This window comes from Haliotis rufescens, unplaced genomic scaffold, assembly GCF_023055435.1.
Source record: "Haliotis rufescens isolate VD_foot unplaced genomic scaffold, xgHalRufe1.0.p SCAF_49, whole genome shotgun sequence".
In the NCBI taxonomy this organism is placed as follows: domain Eukaryota; kingdom Metazoa; phylum Mollusca; class Gastropoda; order Lepetellida; family Haliotidae; genus Haliotis; species Haliotis rufescens.
This window is the reverse complement of record NW_025964212.1, coordinates 1,248,768-1,274,905: the sequence shown is the minus strand read 5'-3', so window position 1 is coordinate 1,274,905 and position 26,138 is coordinate 1,248,768. Positions and strand designations below refer to the sequence as shown.

General features: G+C 40.6%; 1 protein-coding gene across 4 annotated transcripts; it reads right to left on the bottom strand.

The window, feature by feature from the left end:
* Positions 1 to 809: 809 nt before the first annotated feature.
* LOC124139027 lies at positions 810 to 23,571 on the bottom strand. Of its 4 annotated transcripts, none has more exons than XM_048383507.1 (2): positions 23,482 to 23,571; positions 810 to 2,061 (listed from the first exon to the last, which is right to left on the bottom strand). In XM_048383507.1, exon 2 carries the CDS (start codon positions 1,978 to 1,980, stop codon positions 1,129 to 1,131), a length of 852 nt encoding a protein of 283 aa, XP_048239464.1. In that variant the 5' UTR covers positions 1,981 to 2,061; positions 23,482 to 23,571; the 3' UTR covers positions 810 to 1,128. The 4 variants fall into 4 exon arrangements, with proteins under 4 accessions (XP_048239464.1, XP_046361954.2, XP_046361956.2 ...); XM_046505998.2 differs by lacking the exon at positions 23,482 to 23,571 and adding an exon at positions 15,951 to 16,760; XM_046506000.2 differs by lacking the exon at positions 23,482 to 23,571 and adding an exon at positions 10,668 to 10,969.
* Positions 23,572 to 26,138: the final 2,567 nt, after the last annotated feature.

The following is a 26,138-nucleotide window of genomic DNA, read 5'->3' as shown; positions in this document are numbered from 1 at the left end:
CACCACTCCTCACCTCACCTCACCGCACCGCACCTCACCTCACCTCGGTGGAGTGAGTGAGTGAGTGAGTTGGGTATAATGCCGCTTTTAACAGTATTCCAGTTATATCACGGCGTGTCAGCTTAATGTGGGAGGAAAGCCCGAAGTTATGCAGGTCTAAGACGTTTACCACTTTGGTGAAACCCACGAGCACGGGTATGGTGCTGACAAACATAGAAACATAATTGCGGCGAACCGGGATTCGAACCCACAAACATAGATTTCTGGCGTGCTCAATGGACGCAACTCTGCAACTCATGAGTGTATATTAAGTCATCAGTAACTAACGCTTTATGCTGAGCTGCGGGGCAGCTGTTTGAGTACAGTTTATTATGTTCTTTGGTAACATGTGAGTTAGTAATGGTACGCGTGTATACATTCGGCAGTGGGTAGACGCATTTGGAAAAAAACCATAGGTGTCACGAGGAATAATACACAGAGTAGGATAATCAAGAGAGTGAGTGAGTGAGTTGGGTTTAACGCCGCTTTTAACAGTATTCCAGTTATATCACGGCGTGTCAGCTTAATGTGGGAGGAAAGCCCGAAGTCATGCAGGTCTCAGACGTTTACCACTTCGGTGAAACCCACGAGCACGGGTGAGTGAGTTTGGTTTTACGCCGCTTTTAGCAATATTCCAGCAATATCACGGCGGGGGACACCAGAAATGGGCTTCACACATTGTACCCATGTCGGGAATCGAACCCGGGTCTTCGGCGTGACGAGCGAACGCTTTAACCACTAGGCTACCCGACCGCCCCCCACCCCCCACACCAGCCCCTCCTGCCATGTGAACAGAACAGACATTTTAGTGATCGCTGAAACAGAAAAGCCAGTGGCACGATAGTGCATCTACGGACTCAGTTGGAACTAATAGAAACGATGTTGTGTTTTACTTACGTCTGCACGTACATGTACAACAATTTGATTGACCGTATCTCGAGCAACTCGAGAACTGACTTAAAAATCCTACGAACCAAAAACCATGCTTTGAGATTATCCAAAACTTCGATAATCTTCGATGTCTACCGTTAAGGTTGATATGATACGACACATTCTTTGAGTCAATCCTGTATTTGAGTCATGCATAGATTACGTATCTAGGTACTTAGCCAAAGCATCCTTCTTGTTGCGCTTATTAAAACGGTCCATGTCTGTGACAAAGTTTGACACCTTGGTCTGAAGATGTCTTTGGTGCTTCTTCAAGTCCGTGAGGAAACCCTGTCTCTGGTCAAATGGCGTGAAGAGTTTAGGTTCCGCCCAGCTTAATTCAATTCTACTTAATTCTTCCAGCTGCCTCCTAGACCGCGATGCACTCTGGGAACGCGTTGCCTCACTGCTGTATGGTTTGCTAGAATCCACCATGGCTGGAACGGACATTGGTCTCGCTAGTCTGTGACGAGACGATGATGTCATCTGCAAGTACCCTTTGGGCCTAGACTGCTTCCTGTTGTCATCTGTCGGTGTTGTTACCGTTACTTTTTGAATAGGCACAGACGCTGGTGCAAATTGTTTCCTGTCACTAATATCAGAAAGCGGGTTCCATTTTGGCAGAACCACATTGAAATGGTTCTTTGCACTGAACCTTTCTCTTTCTTTCTGAAGTCTTCGACTGACGCGAGACGTTTCTGATGAAGATGTCCCGTTACCTCCCTCCTCTTGATCTTTGTTAGATTTTGAAAAAATATTTGAAATTTCTTTACTCGTATCTCTCTGATTAACGACTTCTCTCAGACTTTGGATTTTCTCAACGTCCTTCTTTAAATTTTGTATTACGTCATCCTTGTCCTTATTGACCCGGAAGTGAACTTTCTGCAGAGATTCGAGGTGAGAGGTCAGGTTATCACCAAGGCTGTCATTGTCCCGGTAGGTAACACTGTAGTCGAGTTTTACAACCCTAAGGTTGCCATTACTCGGATAACTTCGTTGACCACTGGCTGTCATTTTAAAGCTTTTAAATGCTTACAGTTGCATTGCTCTTTGTCACATCATTCCACGGGTAGAATTAACCATGGCCGATACTGCCTGAAAAATAGAATGGATTGTAATAATATGCACATATTTGATACTCATCACATTTTCATGTGGACATACCAAGATGTTAAGATGGTGTGACATATCATGGTGTTTATATGATGTGACATATCATGGTGTTGAGATGATATGCCATGTCATGGTGTTTATATGATGTGACATACCATGGTTATTATATTATGCGATATATCATGGTGTTTATATTATGTGACATATGGTGTTTATGTTAAGTGACATATCATGGTGTTTATATTAAGTGACATATCATGGTGTTTAGATGATTTGACATATCATGGTGTTTATATGATGTGACATATCATGGTTATTATATGATGTGACATATCATGGTGTTTTTATGATGTGACATATCATGGTGTTTATATGATGTGACATATGGTGTTTATGTTATGTGATATATCATGGTGTTTATATGATGTGACATAGCATGGTTATTTTATGATGTGACATATCATGGTGTTTATATTGTGTGACATATCATGGTGTTTATATGATGTGACATAGCATGGTTATTTTATGATGTGACATTTCATGGTGTTTATATGATGTGACATATCATGGTGTTTATATGATGTGACATATCATGGTGTTTATATTGTGTGACATATCATGGTGTTTATATGATGTGACATCTGGTGTTTATATGATGTGACATATCATGGTGTTTATATGATGTGACATATCGTGGTGTTTATATGATGTGACATATCATGGTGTTTATATGATGTGACATATCATGGTGTTTATATGATGTGACATATCATGGTGTTTATATTGTGTGACATATCATGGTGTTTATATGATGTGACATATCATGGTGTTTATATTATGTGACATATCATGGCGTTTATATGATGTGACATATGGTGTTTATATGATGTGACATATCATGGTGTTTATATTGTGTGACATATCATGGTGTTTATATTATGTGACATATAATGGTTATTATATGATGCGATATATCCTGTTGTTTATATGGTGTGTCATATGGTGTTTATATTAAGTGACATATCATGGCGTTTATATGATGTGACATATTAAGTTGTTAAGATGATGTGACACATCATGGTGTTTATATGATGTGACACATCATGGTGTTTATATGATGTGACATATGGTGTTTATATGATGTGATGTAGCATGGTATTTAGTTGATGTTACATATCATGGTGTTTATATGATGTGACATATTAAGTTGTTAAGATGATGTGACACATCATGGTGTTTATATGATGTGACACATCATGGTGTTTATATGATGTGACATATGGTGTTTATATGATGTGACATATGGCGTTTATATGGTGAAGTTTATATGAAATTAGTGCCCCACCACACCACCACCACCAACAAAGAGTATTGCTACAAGCTTTGTGAATTACAACTCTCCACACCTCGAAGGGTATCGCTAATAGCAGTGAAAGCCCAGATATGCATACCAAATGCACAAATAGGACTGCTGGAAACACAACGTAAATCTCCACTATAAATGCGATGGTGGAACGCATTCTCACAATGCATGTTTCGTTTAAAATTGAAGTAACACCTGTTCATTCAGGTTCGAAAAATCCAGTGAAGCTAAAATAAGCAAATCAACATAAGCGTCGTTTTAGGATAAAGCAGCGTTTTCAATGAGCGGTCGATAGCTTCCTTTAAAACAAAATCGAAACCCATCACCTGGATATAATAGTATATATAGACCAAGGCTACTACATCTAGATTCTTGTGAGAATACGACACACAGAGACATAGTGTGTGCAAAACGTTATGCTGCAAAAGCGGAATGTGAGTTTATAAAATATATTAGAAACGAGCGCTTCATGAGAAACTTTAAAAATACTTAAATCCATGAGGATAGTGTATCATAAACATTTAGAAATCAATATAAAAACTTGAATTTATCAATCCCACATTTCAAGCAACACTCAGGGCATACAGTGTACTTTTGACAATAACACATAATAGCACAATCACAAAATCGATATATTATCACTTATCAGTATATTATCATGTACCAAATTCAACCTGTGCCTCTGCACTATTTTTTGTCCTTTCACGAGATATTTATTTCATCCGAATTGAAAAAAAGTAATTCCCCAGCACGCACTTTTGAAAAAAGCAGAAAGCTACCTTCTCTCAACCGAATTAGACATAGGGTTAATTAAGTTTCCCCTCATTGAGAGCTGTTGTATTGACTCTATTATGAAGCCAGTGAGTTATTTAGCAGGGTTCATTGTCCACTAAGACCACCTTTGCTTCGTGCACGAAATGTAATCATCTAAACTATGGCTTTCAATCATACACAGTGGCATTGAAGGGGAAATGCAATCATACGCTAGTTTCAAACAATTGCAGATATTGCTATTTTCTACTGAGGGCAGGTTATGATGTCGAGAAAAATCCCCAGGGCTTGTCCTACGCTACTGCATCAACTTGCCGTGGAATCCATGACGAATATGTACGGGGATATTGTCTAAATATTTTAGGATATGCCTCGTAGGTTATTGGGTGGGGACATTTATTAGTCGGTTGCCACTACAAAGTGGTGTGCTATTGGGGATCGATCGATAACATAGCTTAGCTTAAGTGTAATCGAATGCACTTTTTATCCTCTACATTCGGTTGGGCTGTCAAAGCGAACTCGAGATGGTTTGCAATATTTCATTAGAAGTTAAATAAATTGAACACGTTTAATTATTTACTTCGTACTTTATTTTAATTAGATAACGCATGGACACTGGAGAATGTTTGATACTGATTGGTCAAAATTAGGTACGCATTCCGTTTGATACCTCAAAATCAACACACAATTGTAATAGAGGTATCAAATCTACGGTAAGACGAACTGGAATAAAAAACGGTAGGTTTAGTTTCCAAATGATTCAAGTTTCATCACGACAGGGTAAACGTTAAATGAAGGCAGACAGTTGTACAGTTGACTCCGAAATTCGAGGCAAAAGGAATGGCGACGACAGACGATATCATTTATAAAGATTACTTGATATATCAATTTAATGGAGCTGCATACAGTAATGCTCAAGTGGACACAATCATTAATATATTTTTTCGTTCAAGGCTTCAAAACGAAAAATGTTTTGCTTTTTTACATATGTCAAGCATTTTTATTTAACCTGTATTTCATTCCAAAATGTACAGAGGTACGTTTCCGGAACTGCGAATCAGAGGCAGATAATTGTGAGCAGTAGTGTACTTGACAACGACATGCATTGATTCATATAAATATTCATATAAATATTAGCAGTCACATAGATATAATTCAACAAAGGAATATAACACGAATCATGGCAGACACGTACTTAGAGGTGACATATATCCTGATAGCGCCATTCAACTATGAATTATACCTGTCCTAAAAGATTGAGTGAGTGAATTGGGTTTAACGCCGCTTTTAACAGTATTTCAGTTATATCACGGCGTGTCAGCTTAATGTGGGAGGAAAGCCCGAAGTGATGCAGGTCTCAGACGTTTACCACTTCGGTGAAACCCACGAGCACGGGTATGGTGCTGACAAACCTAGAAACATAATCGGGGTGAACCGGGATTCGAACCCACAATCATAGGTTTCTGGCGTGTCCAGAGGACGCAGCTCTGCACAGCGAATCGCGGCGCCTTAGACGACTGGGCCACCCGTGCCCCCTTGTCCTATATGAAGGCGAAAGGTGCAATCATGTGTGTCCGCAAACACGCCATGGACGCTTGGATACCTCCATCCCTTCTACATGCGGGGAAGCACTTCACGTTTCATTACGCAAAACGGGTGACGGGCGCCTTAACGTGTGTGGTAAGACGTTAACGAAACCCTCAACCTTCAGACAGTACACAAATATTGTCGTATCACTTTACTCGGCGACAATGACTGTTTGGTAATCGCCCTGGTTTGGGCAGAGAGTACAATGATGCACAGTAAATAACACCAGGGAGGGTCGAGCTATATGCGGATTCCTAAGAGCGGAGCATTCCAGTGCAAGTGGTTTCAAATGGTCATTGGAGGAAATGATTGAAATTCAATTCAAATAATACTGCATTAACGTTGCAGTTCACAGCATGTTGACACTTTTTCGTGTAGTAGCCTCACATTACTGTCATAACTACTTTATTCTGATAAAAATGATTTTATATTTTACTGAGATATTCCTCTATTATGAAGGTGGGGGGATGGGGGATGGGGGGGTCGGGGTGCACGGCTGGTCTTTGGCATTGTGGGCACGCTACAATCCTGGTTCGTCCCCGATATGTTTCAAAGTTTGTGATTACCCCGTGTTCGTGATTTTACCAGAATGGTAAACGTCTGAGACCTCCCACATTAAGCTGAAACGCGTGATATAAATGAAATAATGTTTAAAGCGGCGTAAAACACAACGCACTCACTCACTCACTCACTCACTCACTCACTCACTCACTCACTCACTCACTCACTCACTCACTCACTCACTCACTCACTCACTCACTCACTCACTCACTCACTCACTCACTCACTCACTCACTCACTCACTCACTATGATAAGTGGTGTGTTCATCCACAGCCACAATTAAATTCTGACAGGATCGCCGGGTGATACTAGCTTGCAGACTCGTGTTAACTCTTTTTTCTACGAAGACATATTTTGTTAAAGCTAATCAGCTAACAAAGCAAGACCGCGTAATGGAAACGTATGGATTATCATGTAATCGTATTGATGTTAAAACCATATAAACGAAGGCGGATGGAACAGAAATTCGTTAAAATTAACCCCAATTGTGGCGATCAACGTCAATGTTCATGTGGTTGATTTGAATGTTACAACGCTGCCTTTGAACTGTGGTTGGCAATGTCTGAACGAGTGATTGATGTTATGAGCAACGATCCAAGCCGTCGGGATACGATGACAGACAATCAACCAAGTCCCGGGGCTGACCACCAGATCCATTTAGTGAGTGAATGAGTGAGTTTGATTTTACACCGCTTTTAGCAAAATTCCAGCAATATCACGGCGGGGGACACAAGAAATGGGCTTCACACATTGTACCGAAGTCGGGAATCGAACCCGGGTCTTCGGCGTGACGAGCGAACGCTTTAAGCACTAGGCTACCCGACCGCCCAGGTCAATTAAGTCGCGTCTTATAGGACAAGTATAGTTTCCTGGAGAACCGTTCTAACCGAGAATCCCCACGCTGCTAATTCATTGTGAACAAACAGATTTAATTCTAAAATATCGATACCTGCAGTGATGTTGACAGGCATTCCGCGGCACTGTTTAAACTAGTTTAATTCCAAATAACTGTTGGATAATTAGATAACGAAGATTAAAGTATTTCCATGAGGCAGCGAGGCTAGGTTTCATCTACATAAATGTCGATTATACCTAAAGTTAAGAAGAATTGATGGCGAAAGAAATTGTTTCCTTAATGCAAACTATTTACGATGCCTTAACTTTCCCTAAAAGAGACATCATGGTGTTTTTTTCTGTGATCGTTTTCTGTAGTTCAATCCATATGTCTGCATTATTTTACAGTGATTTGATTAAACAAAAAAACTCGCGGTAAAAATCGTTCAGAGCGAAATTAATCTAAGCAATAAACTCGCGGCAATGGCGTACGCATACTTGATCTCACTATCCGATGTCAGAAAAAAGAACACTGTTATTTACTGAGATCTGGTAAAGTTCATTTCTGGAACACTTGGGCCGGCAGTTAACCTATCACCAGAGCAGTAAATCGTTTTTACTTGTGTATTTTAATGGAATGCTGTGTTACGTTTCCGGGTTTATTAAGTTTTTCCACACCATATACATTTTTAAAATTTTACTTGGATAATAATTCTTTTATTTCTATTTTTCCATTTTTTTCGCTAAATAAAATGGTTGCCATGTACATATTTTTTTTTACATTTACCTGAAAGTTTAACTGAACAGTATATACCACTTTAAATCTTGGTTACTAGATACTGATTCAGAAGATTGCCACAAGTTTGAAGGCTGCTTGTTTATGCCATTTAGTGATATTGTCATTTGTGCCGTTTGTTTACCTCTGAAGTCAGCAATAACACATCTGTTTCGTGTTATAATTTGTGTAATGAATTAAAACTGTCAAATGTTATTTTAATGTCCGGTCAAACAAATGAAAAGATGAAAAAGGCATATTCGTGTCAACAAAGACAGGAAGCGGCAAATCACTTTCATACAAAGTTGTACCAGTCGTGGATGTTAATTTTGTGAAACGTTCTCTGAATGAACTATATCGATATAGTCCAATGATATTTAGCACTAGAAAGTGGCCTTGATGTGGCAAGGGTGGAAACAAGACTTAGATAAAAAGGCTAGTGGACGCTCTTGCCTCGGGAAGATGTGAATTACGAATTATATTTCGATTAACGTGATAATTCATTCTGCAAAGACTTCATTTATTATTTTTTCATCCAAACTATTGTATTGTACATGTTTGATAAAGTCATGTTACCTCAATCGGACATCAAATTCACAATAAACAGAGGTATTATAAAGATTAATGTAGGCATTATGTACAATATTAACAAGAGTTAATGAATATTTACCCTCAAAACCCTACAAGGACTCTTATTCCACTTAAAACATATAACATCAGCTGAACGGGAGGGAAATATTAGCTTTAAAAGCTCGTTGACGTAGAACGTATTGAGCTCTGGTTATTCGAACTAATGAAGTTATAACGGTTATTCATGTAGCAGGTTCTTGTGAATTGATAAAGTTAATAGTTTGTTATATTAATTTTCTATATCATGATCAATAGCTCTCGTATAACCCATCCGCGCTGTGTGTCTATACAATAACGTTATAGCTATACGAGCGATTGAAGGATCTATCAATATAAGTGAATACTAGAAATGAAATAACGGTGTCATACCTAAGAGTATACATGTATCTTCCTTTCTCGTTATAACTTATGATATATATATAGTGACAACATTATTACATTTATATGTTTTACTGTTATTATATTACTCTGGTAGTAGTATTCTATCAATTGATCACTGGCTTCAATTCGTATATCAGAAAATGTTATTAACTTTCAAGAGCAAATATTCATTATCGGTGTGGTTTGTTTACAGACTGCCGTCGTAAGGCGAGAATACTGCTGTGTGGCGTTAGACAACAAATGTTCCAGAAATGAACTTTACCAGATCTCAGTAAATAACAGTGTTCTTTTTTTCTGACATCGGATAGTGAGATCAAGTATGCGTACGCCATTATTGCTTAGATTAAATTCGCTCTGAACGATTTTAACCGCGAGTTTTTTTGTTTAATCAAATCACTGTAAAATAATGCAGACATATGGATTGAACTTCAGAAAACGATCACAGAAAAAAACACCATGATGTCTCTTTTAGGGAAAGTTAAGGCATCGTAAATAGTTTGCATTAAGGAAACAATTTCTTTTGCCATCAATTCGTCTTAACTTTTGGTATAATCGACATTTATGTAGATGAAACCTGGCCTCGCTGCCTCATGGAAATACTTTAATCTTCGTTATCTAATTATCCAACACTTATTTGGGATTAAACTAGTTTGAACAGTGCCGCGGAATGCCTGTCAACATCACTGCGGGTATCGATATTATAGAATTAAATCTGTTTGTAGGGACAGTTAAGGCATCTTAAATAGTTTGCATTAAGGAAACAATTTCTTTCGCCATCAATTCGTCTTAACTTTAGGTATAATCGACATTTGTGTTAGGCAACAACCAATCACCTACTTTTTTATTTGCGACGTTGATACCGATAGAGCAGAACATGCTTTCCCTTTTCGCGAACACCTGGTGTCATCATTGACGCTCAGTGATCCATTCATATACTTTTCACCCCATTTTGCCATTTACGCCAATGGAATTTGTTTCGGTGGGTAATCGAGATTATTCTATAGCGTTGACGGTAAATAATTATACAAACATTTACCGTGTTTCATATAGTCTGTAAATTATTCTCAGTATGAGTATAAGGAGAATGAGTGAGTGGGTTAAACGCCGCTTTGAACAGTATTTCACGACGTGTCAGGCTACGTGGGAGAAAAGCCGGAAGTGATGCAGGTCCCGGACGTTTACCACATTTGTGAAACCCACAAGCAGGGGTATGGCGCTGGCGGGTATTGTCTGGCAAACATAAGGGACTCAACTGTACACAGTGAATTGTGCCACCCATACCCCTATGAGCAAAAGGATCATGAAAACTTGTGCTTACATAATGATAATTGGTTACGGGAGTAAGGGGTGGTCGGGTAGCCTTGTGGTTAAAGCGTTGGCTCGTCACGCCGATGACACGGGTTCGATTCCCCACATGGGTACAATATGTAAAGCCCATTTTCTGTGGTCCCCCACCGTGATATTGCTGGAATGTTGCTAAAAGCGGCGTAAAACCACACTCGCCCATGTTACGGGAGTATTACATTAAAATTGTACCAAACCTTTTTGATCTGATATACTGATAAGTACACGCCATAGTAGTTCACATTCATAAATCATCTTAACACACACAATTACACAACACTAGAGACCTGGCTGGTCAAAGCGACCTCAGTCCATACACTGTCAAGTCCGTCAACTCTTACCTCATGTACACTCACGTTTGTCCGTGTCTGTCACCACCAGCAAGAACGTTTCACGGCTAACAAAAGCACAGGTAGAAACTCTCCTTGCAACGAACACAGTCAGTCACGAGTCAATATGGTTCATCTGTCGTAGAGAATGAACACACTCTCACAATGCGTCAGACACCCGACTCTGTTGTCGACCGAGCCTTGCTAGACTCCATGACGGGGAGGAGGGTGGAGCGTCAACGGTAACCCAACAACAATAAAGCGGCAACAATCTCCACGAGGAGAGCAGTCTATGCTTGCTCGAGTTAGTAATCCCCTGCAGCCCGGATATGGTTTATAGAAGAACCGAAGTTGGTCGACATATATTTGCATTGGAGTGGTCTTTAATATGTCTCTTAAATATCTGTTTGATTTGGGCAGAAGTATGTCTAATGCATGAAGTATTTTATTTGTACACATGAACCGGTTTATTTGTTTTTATTCTTATTGCATAAAAGAATTGTTTGCTGTATTACGAAGGATTTAAAATGTAAATCAAACCTCAAAGGGTAATTTAGAACGTATTTCGGATATTTTTTCATCTATAGGTTCTATAAAGTAGATTTTATTTGTAGTGTAAAAAGGGTGTCGTATGTCTGATATCGTGGAGTCGGTCGTATTATGTTCAACCTTTCTTAGTCTGTCTGGGGGGCGGTCGGGTAGCCTAGTGGTTAAAGCGTTCGCTCGTCACGCCGAAGACCCGGGTTCGATTCCCGACATGGGTACAATGTGTGAAGCCCATTTCTGGTGTCCCCCGCCGTGATATTGCTGGAATATTGCTAAAAGCGGCGTAAAACCATACTCACTCTCTCACTTAGTCTGTCGGGACTATGTCTGTGCCGGTAGGCTTCCCAAATTCTTTAACGTCTACACCGTACGCATTTTTCCCGTTTACCGGTAGTTGTGGACCGGTAATTCTTGTGACTGCCAGTCCCTTTGGACCGGCAAATAAGGAGTGAATGAGTGAGTGAGTGAATGAGTGAGTACGGTTTTACGCCGCTTTTAGCAATATTCCAGCAATATCACGGCGGGGGACACCAGAAATGGGCTTCACACATTTTACCCATGTCGGGAATCGAACCCGGGTCTTCGGCGCCGGCAAATAAGGTATCTTGTAAATCTTTGTTGTTGAACAAAAAACATCGTCGATAGTCAAAAAGGTATACGTTTCGAACGAATTTAGCTTGTCTTTATCATCAGCGTTTCCCGTTGTCTAGTTTTAGTGCAAGGCAATAATATTTCGCTTTGTTTCGAGGTTAAATATCTATTCGTAGTGACTTAGTCAAAGTGAAATATTCACACACAAAAAAAGAGAAAATTGTGTTCGGAAGACAAAGACTTGAGGATCAGCGACAAGAATGATTGTTTCAGAAGAAGCACCATGTTGTATCAATCACGACTCATTAAATCCTTCTTCAAAATGTATGAAGCATTGTTCAAAGACCAAATTCCATACTTCACAACAACAAAATATCTCCAAAAATTATTCATGATCCTTAAGTTTTTCATCCAGAATATGTTTTTCAGGGTGGAGCATTTGAGCTTTCATTTCCTTCTATCACTACACACGTACACTCGTCTCAAGTACAACAGATAAGGACGGGGATTTATGGCTAACAACAAGGCCTTCTGACAAACACAAGGGTGAGATCACGTTGAATGTTCGCCCTTCTATTTGTGAAAGTATATTAACACAGGCTTACCCAGCCTAATATCACAATAGGACCGTGCTAACATGAGTGATGGTGTCTCGTTTACCTACAAATATACCCCCTGATTATGCCGGAGTCGTCAGTCAATCGCGACTCGAAGACAGATTTTATTGTCTCGTTCTGTTTATGGAACGTGTAATGAATAATGCCAACCCCACCGAAGGCAGTATCGTTCGCGATCGCGTTTTTATTTAATTAAAAGAAAATGTCAATCCTAATCCCGACCAAAATACCAAAGTGAGTTATTCATGGAGTGTAGCGTTAGATTGGTGGTTCATTAAATGTATGATTGATCCTAGATTCCATTCTCTGACAAATCTATACAATTTGGGATCATGAACATTTGTGAGGATATTTTTATGAAATGGTGTACCCATTCTTCACAACAAAAACATTCATGATTCCACTTTTTGTTCAGTATAGTGAGTGAGTTGGGTTTAACGCCGCTTTTTACAGTATTCCAGTTATATCACGGCGTGTCAGCTTAATGTGGGAGGAAAGGCCGAAGTGATGCAGGTCTCGGACGTTTACCACTTGGGTGAATCCCACGAGCACGGGTATGGTGCTGACAAACCTAGAAACATAATCGGGACGACCGTGCTTTGATCCCACAATCATAGGTTTCTGACGTGCCCAAGGGACGCAACTCTGCACAGCAAATCGCGGCGCCTTAGACGACTAGGCCATCCGTGCCCCCTTTGTTCAGTTTTCATCGTGACAGTCATACATCATGTAAAAACAGATACGACGCTGGGTAAAATAATGTTGAAATAATTGAAGCGAATCACATACATGGACCGCCCACATCTACACATGGAGCCGTTAATTCGATAGTTCACTGACGTGTCATGTTTCAAGTTGTTATTGTACTTTACAATACAGCTGAACTATTTATTGACTACCCAGCTGAGGTAATGATATGTTAGTTTTATATACGTGTTTTATAGCTTCGTTTTATTGTCTGTAAATCATGCATTGTTAAATAGCTGAATCACATTTGTGCCTTAAGGGACATGGAATACAATATGTCGGTGTAAATGCGTGTATTATTTAATCGGGTTTCCATATTCTATTCATCCCGGTATATAATCACCTGCTACCTGTTTACTGAAGATCACATGGGGTTCAATAAGGAATGGTTATTCATGAGTAAGCAACTGGAATGTTAGAGTGGGACACACTTCTAGGGCCTAGTTGGAATCCTAACAATTTTGGTCCAAGTCAATCAAACTGTTCACTAGCTCAAAGTCATGTTAAATCTATGTTTGATCACCCTGATAAGGCAGAAATAAGGGCGGTCGGGTGGCTTCATGGTTAAGGCGTTCGCTCTTCACGCCGAAGGCCGGGTTCGATTCCCAACATGGGTACAATGTGTGAAGCCCATTTGTGGTGTCCCCCGCCGTAATATTGCTGAAAGCGGAGTAAAAGATACTCATTCACTCACAGACACAATGTGTCAGTTTCATTTGAGACAATATGCAACTTATGATCATGGGTTCGAATCCCAAATTCGCCCTGATTATGTTTCTAGGTTTGTCAGTACCATACCCGTACGTGGGTTTCACTAAACTGGTAAACGTCTAAGACCTGCATCACTTCGGGCTTTCCTCCCACATTAAGCTGACACGTCGTGATATAACTGCAATACTGTTCAAAGTGGCATTAAACCAAACTCACTCACTTGAACACGTACATGCTTACATATACCACACATCCAAACGCCCAAACACATCTAACGTCTCATGGCCATCTCACCACCCATCCGAAGTTTTTGCAAATGAGAAAGGTTTTCTTTTAGAAATAAACCTGCCGCCCAGGTGCTATGATAAAAGTGAAATACTGTTCAAAGCGGAGTTAAACCTAAACACTCACTCACTCACTCGACCTAGACTTGAAATAGACTTCAGCATAGTTCTATAAGAGTCTCGCAATGCATTCTTGGCCTCCCATGGTCATGCACAATTGTTGATACGACACATCAGTGACTGAGATATAAAGTCACGCCAACATTATTTCAGTCGTATTGTGACTATAAAAGTTACTAGATAAAAACAAATCGACAAAAGGATGCAAACTTACTAGAAACATATCATTAGCATCATCATCATCATAATAATAATTACTACCCCGGTCACTGGATTAGTGTGCACTCAACAATCATGCTCAGCTCCCTGAGGAGTATACAACCCAAGCTGCCTGTTAGGCGCCAGGAGGTTAACTCCATTGTCATCTCATCCTACCGGGTACCCATTCACTGCTCGATGAGAAGAGGCACAAAGTCACTTGCCCAAAGGAGATACCACATGTGTTACATGTGCTTCATATATGTGTTTTGATCTATTATGAGATCATTTACTTGATCTAACTATCACACATTTACACCAATGCTACCAATGACGAATAGTTCCCGTATTATCCCTCCCGATATGTTACAACTATACGTCTTCAATAGGGCGTGAGAGAGTGAGTATGGTTTATATGGTGACGGTGCCACTGGTGTGGCAGGATACTATTTGATAGTGATTAATAAACACATGTTCATGATATAGTCGGAATCGTACAATCATCTCTGCATTTGTAAGAGGTTTCTTATTAATTTGGAAAGGGTTTTGTAGCTTTTATTAACGCCGCGTTCAGCAACACTCCAGCCATATCACAGAGATGGACACCAGACATGGTACCCATATGGGGAATCGAACCCGGGTCTTCGGCTTGACGAGCGAACCCTTTATCCAATTAGCTACCCGACCGCCCGTTTAACAGGGAACTTTTATAAGCATAAACAATATTTTCTTACATTTGTGAAGTAGAAAATTGTTTAACATTCAAATATATAATAATATTTCAGCCTTATCACCGCATCCTGTAAATATACGAGTTTAACCGGGAAAACCAGTGACTGAAAGCATGAGCAACTATCCTTGTCATTGGGGCACGATGACACACAATCATCCAGTTGAGGGAGCCTGACCAACCGATCCCTATGTCAGTCAGCTCCTACAAGCATAACGTTCTGGTGAATCACGCTCACCCGGAATTCCCACGGGAAAGCGACAAAGGTTAATGTTGACTTACTTTTTGTCGTTTAGTTAAAGTAAAACAATTATTGAGATATTATTCGTTTGAGAGATAAGTTACTATGAGTATACTGTTGTATTTATGAGGGTGTTGGGGTCGCCTAGTGATCAAAGCGCTAGCGATCCTCGTCACGCCGAAAACCCGTGATTAATTCCGATGGAGGGTGGGGGCAAGGAGTACGACTCCTTCCCCTTTGATTAAGAACATCTTTTTTACACCCTGTTTCGGTCCGTCTGTAATATGTTTCTGTTCAATTCATAACATGTACCCTCCCTCTCAAACGTTACTAGGCTTGAACAGTCACCCAAACACTGAAAACCTAAGGTCCAATATACAACTATGAGTCCCGTATCAAATACATTGAATAAGCATTTTTTGTTTGTTTCAATTTTAGCCAGCATAAAACATGGGTGTACACATTCTTTTGCCCTGCATTTTATTTAGGAATGAATTAAAGCTTACTTACCTCTCGTTTCTGAGTAAAGTATTAACAGGAAGTGACTATTCCCACACAACAATCACAGAAAACAAAATGGATATCACCAAGGATCTTGTCCCTGGTCCGGTAACAATACACGATCGGTATGTTCGTAAACCCTATACCTTAAGTCACTCCTTAGGCTTTTTTCATATGTCGATGTTCCTAAACTCAACAACTCCTCTTACGCTCTGACAAAAGCACCGAACAACCTACAACCAAGACAGAGTGCGGACAACCCGTTGTTAAACACCACGAGCTTATCTCGTATATCTCCATGGCCAAATATTATGATCAAGCCGGGACTGCGAGAATCAGAACCACACACGATCGTGTGTAAACTCCCTGCACGAGTCAAACATTCTACCCCGAGGGCTGTTTGCTGAGAAGCCTGAACGGAAAGACTCGAAGCCGGGTATTTCGTTCCCTGTCATGGTTTTGGTAATGGTCTTGATGTCCTCTGTGTTATTGTCATTATGTTGAGTGTTTGTTCCCCGCTCGGTGTACTCCAGCAGCTAGGGTAACTTCGAGTAGGGGCTAGTCATTCTAGCGTAGGTAAGGTTCGCACACCCGGGCTGGGTAAATTTGATAGTTTGTGTACAGCAAAGCTGGAGTGTCTTATGCCGGGATTTATCATGGCGTCTTGGCGGTTGGTTGGTTTGAAAAGGGAATCCTTCTTCATTTGCCAAACATCTGTTGTGATGAGATTGGTAATTGAGTGTATGGCGTAGATGAGGGTGTGTGACGGGTGCTGTTTGTTTGTTGTTTAACGTTCCACTTAGCAATATTCAAGCTATATGACTCTGGTCTGTAAATAATCGAGTCTGGACCTGACAATCCAGTGATTGACATCGCGAGCAATGACACGCAATTGGGATTCGATGACATGCATCAACTAAGTCACCAAGCCTGACCATCCGATCCCGTTAGTCGCCTCTTCCAACAAGCAAAGTCGCCTTTTAAGGCAATCATGGGTTGCTGAAGACCTATTATACCCGGGTCGGTATATAATGCAACATGTTGAGACTGAGTGATGGTTGGTGTTGCTAGTGACCGAATTGATGTGGTGATGTGACGGTAGAGATGGCGACGGTGACACTGGAATCAGTCTGTACATTGATACATATGACAAGCAGTATTTCGAAAAACACATCCAGAAACGCACATGGTCATACGATATGCATATGTGAAACAGGACTATTTTGTTTGTGAAGGGGTGGTCACTAGAGCATACACTAAAGGGATACCCTACAGTCGATAGCCTTCACCCTTGATATGTTACCAGGTCCTATTACTCACTTTAATTGCATCAACCGTAACTAGCATTACACTGTTCAATAAGTCAAGGTTACCGTTCATTCTACTTTAAAGGGGTATTTCATGTTAATAACATTGATTCGTAAATGTGTGATAAGCACGTCGATCAGTCGTTAGGGACCGACCATGTGACATTCTGGGATTGGCTTTTCTTGGTCCCGGTCATTTTCTGTATATTGTATCATAGAAATATGATGTATATAACGAATACGCTTATAACAAAATAACGGATATAGCGATCTCACTTTGTGGCCCTGTGTGCAGTTTGTCAACAAAAATGTGTTTGATTTAATACATCTATAAAATTTATTTATCTAAAAGGCGGATTCGACTTAACTTTTTACAAGAATTTACTGGACCAAACATTCACATCCCATATACAAACGGTACAACCTGTTTCTTTGATATCCTGCTTAAAGGGGGACCAGACTCTTCTTAATTGTCAGCCCCAGCAACTTAGCATTTGTTTGTCTATTAGCTTGAATAGATGAGTATTAATCTTAGAGCTGATCTTTCTCGTAGTTACAAATACAATGAGCTACACTCAGGGCACATAATAATAAAGATAATGATGATGATGATGATGATGATGATGATGATGATGATGATATATGGATTTGTATAGCGCAGCATTCACTGTGCATAAGTGCTCTGTGCGCAAATAATGATGATAACCCATCTCAGGTGGAGTACACCTGCCCTGGTTTCTCTCAGCCACTCTTACAGCTCGGGGAAAAATAAAACAAATCTATATATAATCCACGCCTTAAGACAGCTGAGAGGGATTTCTGACAAATGACTTCAGTAACATTTACTAAACTCGGACTCGAAAAGTGAAAAACACAATTCCGACATTCGAAAGGTTAGTATATCATGTAAATGAACCAAACATGGTGCCAACAAATGCATAATGATGAGTTAGTTCTGGCATGGAGTGTCCAGAGGATTCTCCAGACAATCCTCAATTATCCACTGTCACCCCAAGACGATTCAAAATGACCAATCTGCCGAGAATTCACAAATACCATGTCAGCTGAGACTTAATAATTGACATGTGTGCTGTGCAAAATCAGATTCCCCTTTTTTATTGACAATGTCCCTCAGAACTTTGTCCCGAGGTAATGGTATTACTGGACGTGTCAATCTGCCAACGCTTCTTCTCAACGTTACTTCTTCACTTCAGCTGCTTCTCAACTTTCTGTTTAACTGCAGCAACTATATTTAGTACAATTAGTTGTTGCAGTGCTTCATACTACACCCTTTGCTGAACTGTGAAACTCTACTTGTGTTCTTCGTGTTATACATGCCCCTGCCGGATAGCGATAAATAAACTACAACTTATATGAATTTGAAATACCTCTTACACTGTAGGATACCAACCGAACACTGCATGTAAGAATGGCTCTACACTGGTGGACAGACGGACACCTACCGAACTGCATGACACAAATACCTCTACACTGGTGGACAGACGAACACCTACCGAACTGCATGACACAAATACCTCTACACTGGTGGGCAGACGGTCGCCTACATAACTGCATGACACAAATACCTCTACACTGTTGGACAGATGAACTACTTCAGAACTGCATGACACAAATACCTCTACACTGGTGGACAGACGAACAACTTCAGAACTGCATGACACAAATACCTCTACACTGGTGGGCAGACGGTCGCCTACCGAACTGCATGACACAAATACCTCTACACTGGTGGACAGACGAACACCTTCAGAACACTGCATGACACAAATACCTCTACACTGGTGGACAGACGGACACCTACAGAACTGCATGACACACATACCTCTACACTGGTGGACAGACGGACGCCTACAGAACTGCATGACACAAATACCTCTACACTGGTGGACAGACGAACACCTTCAGAACTCTGCATGACACAAATACCTCTACACTGGGGGACAGAGGAACACCTTCAGAACACTGCATGACACAAATACCTCTACACTGTTGGACAGACGAACAACTTCAGAACTGCATGACACAAATACCTCTACACTGGTGGGCAGACGGTCGCCTACATAACTGCATGACACAAATACCTCTACACTGGTGGACAGACGGACACCTACAGAACTGCATGACACAAATACCTCTACACTGGTGGACAGACGGACGCCTACAGAACTGCATGACACAAATACCTCTACACTGGTGGACAGACGAACACCTTCAGAACACTGCATGACACAAATACCTCTACACTGGTGGACAGAGGAACACCTACCGAACTGCAAGACACAAATACCTCTACACTGGTTGGCAGACGGACACCTACAGAACTGCATGACACAAATACCTCTACACTGTTGGACAGACGAACAACTTCAGAACTGCATGACACAAATACCTCTACACTGGTGAACAGACGAACACCTTCAGAAAACTCAATGACAGAAATACCTCTACACTGGTGGACAGACGAACAACTTCAGAACTGCATGACACAAATACCTCTACACTGGTGGACAGAGGAACAACTTCAGAACTGCATGACACAAATACCTCTACACTGGTGGACAGACGGACGCCTACAGAACTGCATGACACAAATACCTCTACACTGGTGGACAGACGGACACCTACAGAACTGCATGACACACTGGTGGACCGACGAACACCTTCAGAACACTCAATGATAGAAATACCTCCACAAAAGTCGTCCCCAATCACCCAAATCTCCGAGTCTGACCACCGATTCATTTTGTCGACTCTAACGACCAATATAGGATGTAGTGGAGTGGTCTATTCCAAAACGGAATAGGGGTATTGATTTGTTCGACCTAAAGCGACCATTTACCCATAAAATGTAGGTAGTTGAGCTCTGCTTTCTACATCGTAAAAACACATGATTTAATTTACTTCCATATAAAAATCAAACAAACAAGAACAACAGTAACATTCGTCATGTAAAACATGTTTTCTTTTAAATCAGTTCCCTTATTGCTTGGCGTCAGTATTTACCACATTTACAAGTAAAGGTCACACACACAATAACAGTAGGATAATATCTAGATCTGTCAAAGTAATAACACAGAACTGATGATTGAGATGACTTAAAATGTAATTAAGCTATGCCTATCTGATACTTTAACGAGAGATAACATGTCACAAGTAAGTGTCTGCCATTTTAGGATAATCTGTGAACGCCTCTCATTGACATTTGCTTGTGTGAAGATCAACAGGTTAAATAGAAGCTTGCATCGAAGTACACCTGATGCTTGTTTATTATACTACTCAAACCAAGTTAAGAACACCCAATACCCACCAGCCATGATAAAAGTCATACGAAAAGAAGATCGGGTGTTCTTTAACTTTTTTAAGAAGTATATTTTTATAATTAATAATAATCCATTTCATAATAATATGTTCCCAATACCGATTTTCCAAGTAGCCCTTTAAGGGGTCCCCATGAGGATTCGAGGTAAGACGTGTCTACGGCAACCCGTGCTTGTCGACGTGTTGATGAATCGTGTTATCAAGTTCGGAGACCCGAAGGCCTGGGACGTTGCGCAATGGTTTACCTGGCCCAGACTCGAATATGTACTGACTGAAATGGCTTGAACTCTGTTGAGTGTGGCGTTAAATAATAACATTCTGACTCCATATTTCTTCAATTTAAGTGATTTCATACATGAACCAGGAGGACTCAAACTCCAGGTCCCCTTGGATGAAACCTTATACCACTGAGCAATATTTGTCCTTTTCGTGAGGGGCGGTGGGGTAGCCTAGTGGTTAAAGCGTTTGCTAGTCACGCCGAAGACCCGGGTTCGATTCCCCACATGATACAATGCGTTTAGCCAATTTCTGGTGTCCCCCGCCTTGATATTGCTGGATTATGGCTAAAGCGGCGTAAAACCATACTCACTCACTCCTTTTGCGAACACCACTATTTGTTTGAGATTCATAAACACGTGCTCATGATATAGTCAAAATCGTACAATGGACTCGGCTTTTAGTTGAGATTTCTTGTGGTTATGCAAAGGGGTTTGTCGCTTTTATTTGCGTAACACAAAAGGATGGCCGTACGTGGTTCTAAATAAACTGCCGGGATAACGAAAATATACAACCATGTTTGACGATGGCTAAAGAATTAACAGACTAAAAATGTTTTTTTGATGCCGATCACATGCTGATCATAGAGTTTCATAGGCGATGTTAAATGCGTCATATCAATGAGTATCTCACCACATTGACCTGCATATGACGTCTCAAAGAACAAAGCGATCGCAATTTCTCAGTATACAGTAATTATAATGAGCAGAATTAAGTGTAAATATCCATGTTTGTACTTTCTTTTGTCCGGTAGTTTAGTTTGTTGGTTTGTTGTTTAACGCCGCACTGAGCAATATTCCAGCTATGAGAGGGCCGTCTTGAGTCGAGACCAGACAATCCAGTGATTGACATCATGAGCATCGATACACGCAATTCGATTACGAATTCGGATATCAACCAAGTCAGCGAGCCTGACTACCCGACCCCGTTAGTCGCCTCTTATGACAAGCACAGTCGCCTTTTACGGCAAGCATGGGTTGCTGAAGACCTATTCTACCCGGGATCTTCACGGGTCGGCAGTTTAGTAAATGCCTATTTGCTCATATACAGGTGAGGCAGTTTAGTAAATGAACAAATAGGTCAATATATACTAATTATAAGAAGTTAAGGTCCACCCGATTCTTTCATATTACTAGAGTTAATCTGTCACGGCATGGCAGAACAACTATAGTGATATGAAAGACTCGGGTGTTCCTTAAGTTATAGTTCATTGCATGACAGATTGACTATGGTATGACTAATATGAGAGAATCAAGTGGTCCTCGCCTTCTTTTGAGTGGTATAATTATGGTTTAGCTTAGCTCGCTGACAGGGACTGGCCATCTGACCTTGGAATTTATTTTGATAAAAAGGTCATTCTTATCCGAAATTCCAAGGAAAACTACTCTTCAGAGTTTACCCCAAAGAAATGATTCAGTGGATGACCTTCAAAGAAAGAATTTTGTCTAGAAGCACTGAGAAAAGAAAATATTCCAACTCTAACAATTCCCCTTCCCCGAATATTAAATCTCCCCAAGGGGATTTGTTTACTTTGATTTTAATTTGTTCAAGAAATAGTGGAATAAATTAAGTTTGTCACGTTTTACCCCCCCCAAAATTGGACTCTGTTTCTGTTCCCGAACACAGATTGCGTATGGTCGTTTGCAAAATGAAGTGAGTGAGTATGGTTTTACGCCGCTCTAATCAACAGTCCAGCAATATCACGGCGATAAACGCTAGAAATGGGCTTCACACATTGTACCATTGTGGGGGGATCGAACCCAGACGTGACAATCGAACGCTTTATACCCACCAGTCTACCCCATCCCCCGATTTCAAAATGTAAAAGTGGTGCCAAATATCCATTGGTATCTAAACAAAACAAACAAAATAATTCATAGAATTGTACTTTCCTCATGCTTAACAAGATGAATCGCCACCGAGATCTGGTTAAGGAAGTCATGAACAACCTACCTCTATATGCTTTTGGTTTGGTTGGTTGGTTTGTTGTTTTACGCCGCACTCAGCAATATTCCAGCTATATGACGGCGGTCTGAAAAATAATCGAGTCTGGACCAGACAATCCAGTGATAGATATCATGAGCATCGATCCACGCAATTGGGATCGATGACCTGCAGCGACCCTGACCACCCGATCCCGCAAGTCGCCTTTTACGACAAGTATAGTCGCCTTTTATGGCAAGCATGGGTTGCTGAAGACCTATTCTACCCCGGATCTTCACGGGTCACCTCCATATGCAAAATAAGGGGAAGATGAGGGTGTGGTGGGTGCGGACAAAGTGTAGATGAGTGAGTTGGTTTAACGCCGTTTTGAGTGAGTGAGTGAGTTTGGTTTAACGCGGCTTTACGCAATATTCCTGCAATATCACAGCGGGGGACACAGGAAGATGGGCGTCACACATTGGTGAATCGAACCCGGGTCTCGTGCGTGACGAGCCAAGGCTTTAACTACTGGGCTATCCCACCGCCCCTCCATTTAAAGACTAATATCTACAAGCTCGAATTCAAAACCAAATGTCATGTCTTTACATTTTCAAAACAGTGTAAACTATTAGTGGTCAAATAAATGGCATGCAATATGATTCAGATCTGAATACATGAAACGACCATAGTCTTACCTCATCCAAGCAGAGCCAGTATTGTAAGACAAGCAGCCTACAGTCAGAACACCAGGTAACAGAAACACGCCACGCAGTTGCGTTCCTCTCAATACCAACCCGTGTTTGTCCGTGGTTAATTATTCATAACGTTCCGATTTCTCTTCGATTACTTGGTCATACTGCTACCGTTCTATTATTAATTGTACAACTGGCGTGTACAACTGACCACCTTGTCTACGTGATTAGAATACATGCAGCTATACCCATACACCAGGTAGATGTATCACACTTATTTATCACACTTATGTATCACACATATGTATCACACTCACATAAATGTATGACATCCGTGAAGATCCGGTGTAGAATACGTCTTCAGCAACCAATGCTTGCCGTGAAAGGCGATTATGCTTGTCGTGACTAACGGGATCGGGTGGTCAGGCTCGCTGACTTGCTTAATGCATGTCATCGTATCCAAATTGCGTGGATCGATGCTCATGACGTCAATCACTGGATTGCCTGGTCACGACTCGATTATTTACAGACCGCCCCCATAGCTGGAGTGCGGCGTTAAACAACAAACAAACAAAAAATGTATGTATCACACATATGTATTACACATATGTATTACACGTATGTATCACACATGTGTACCACACGTTGGCATCACACAATGGAATAAAACATATGTAGCTAATCCGCATGGCACATAAAATGTGTTCCAAGTTCCGTCTTCAATATCGTAACTGTCTGTATGAGTTTGTATAAACAAGAATTGCCTCACAGTATTACATTTCAAAGTTCAAGGATGGATGGTTGGTTGGTTGGTTGTTTAACGCCGCACTCAGCAATATTTCAGCTATATGACGGCGGTCTGTAAATAATCGAATCTGGACCAGACAATCCAGTGATTAATATCATGAGCATCGATACACGCAATTGGGATCGATGATATGCATCAATCAAGTCAGCGAACCTGACCACCCGATCCCGTCATAGTTTCAGGACAACGTCAAAAGGACGCTACAAAGGACTTTCTCCATTTAGCAAACAATAACATAAACACGTATTGAAATATACTCCCATTGGAAATGAATACATTTCATAAGAGTTATTTTTCGGGTATATTTAACTGAAAGATCATATATTCGTTCAAATCGTTGTTCAAATTATTAATATGTGCACTATTTCATTTTGTAGTTGTCTGGTCGTTTAACTGAAAATTGGCTTCATTAGTTGGAAATACAAATGCAAAAAAATGTGCTTTCGATTTGTTTTTTGAGTTTGCTTCTATCCATGTAGTGTGGATCGGTTTAGCAGGGGTAATGAATTGTTATCTATGCATAAATGGGTTCGGATGTTATTGCAATAGAAAAAGTAATAATAAAGCCTGGTAAAGTGCCATTTTGCGTTTGTAGAGACAGAAATAGAGTCGACAGGCAAAAAATTATTTGAACATTGATTTAGTAATAGTTTTGTCAATGGAATCTGGTTCTTGTCGTTCGATGTGAAACAAAAAAAATATGAAAAAAAGTAATAATGCCACTTTACCAAAAAACACTGTCAAACCTTTCCACGTCTGTGACAAATATGTCCAAAGCTTTGCTCCACTTTGATCTATAAATCGAACAGCCCAGTTGGGATATTTGACAGTTTCGCTCATTAGCAACATCGATCGTTGAGTGCTCTCATTTCTGATTTCTAATTTGATCTACTTCGACCCACGATCAAGCGAGGCTGAGCTACCTACATTAGCGGCCTACGTATCCTACAGGGGCGAATTAACGAAGTGGCCATCATTCTAAACATATGGCTTGGTTTGTAAATTGACTGTCTGGACAGTTTGGTACCAAAAGGTTTCCACGTCACTCTTGCTTCTCAATAACTGTAACTGTTCAAAATGGTTCCTCTTGCAGATATTTTTTTTCATTAAAAATAAATATTTTATTATGCCTTTAGTGTTAGATTATATCAAATTAAAAAATTTAAAACCTCTTTCAACTAAACAAGCATAGGTCTCTGAGATATGTCTTGTTTATTTGTTGTTTTACGCCGCACTAAGCAATATTCCCGCTGTATGAAAGCGGTCCGAAAATAATTGAGTATTAGGAGAAACATCCCCCACAATCAGGAAACGATGACAGTCAGCCAAGTCACATGCAGCCTGGTTCCCTGGGTATGCTGCCCTTGCGCTACACTGATATCAGTGTAGCGCCAGCGCAGCATACCCAGGGAACCAGGCGCATAGTCTTACCACCGGATCCATTCATTCGCCTCATACGACAAGCATAGGTTACTGGGGACCAATTCTAATACGAAATTCCTTGAGGCTGCGTGTTGCAACATTGAAGAAAGAAATATGTGTTGTATTTCTTCAAACATGAAGTCACATTCCGGTGTTTTCTGTACCAAAACCTCTGATGGTCTGAGAATAAAGACAACTATATTACTCAAAAGAAATTAAGGGCCACCCGATTCACTCATATTACTGTACATAGTTCATCTGTCATGCCCTGGGTTTTTGGTCGTAGTGTAGGTGTAGGTGTAGACATAGACGTACAACCATGTACACATACACATACAGAACACTGCAGTTACTGACAATTGTGTGCGTGGCGGTCGCTACCGGTAGAAAAAGCATGTTTACCCTTTTTCGAACACCTGGTGTTATCACT

What these genes read in the sequence shown, in the direction of transcription:
- LOC124139027 (XM_048383507.1), bottom strand. Translation starts at nt 1,980, where the DNA reads ATGACAGCCAGTGGTCAACGAAGTTATCCGAGTAATGGCAACCTTAGG.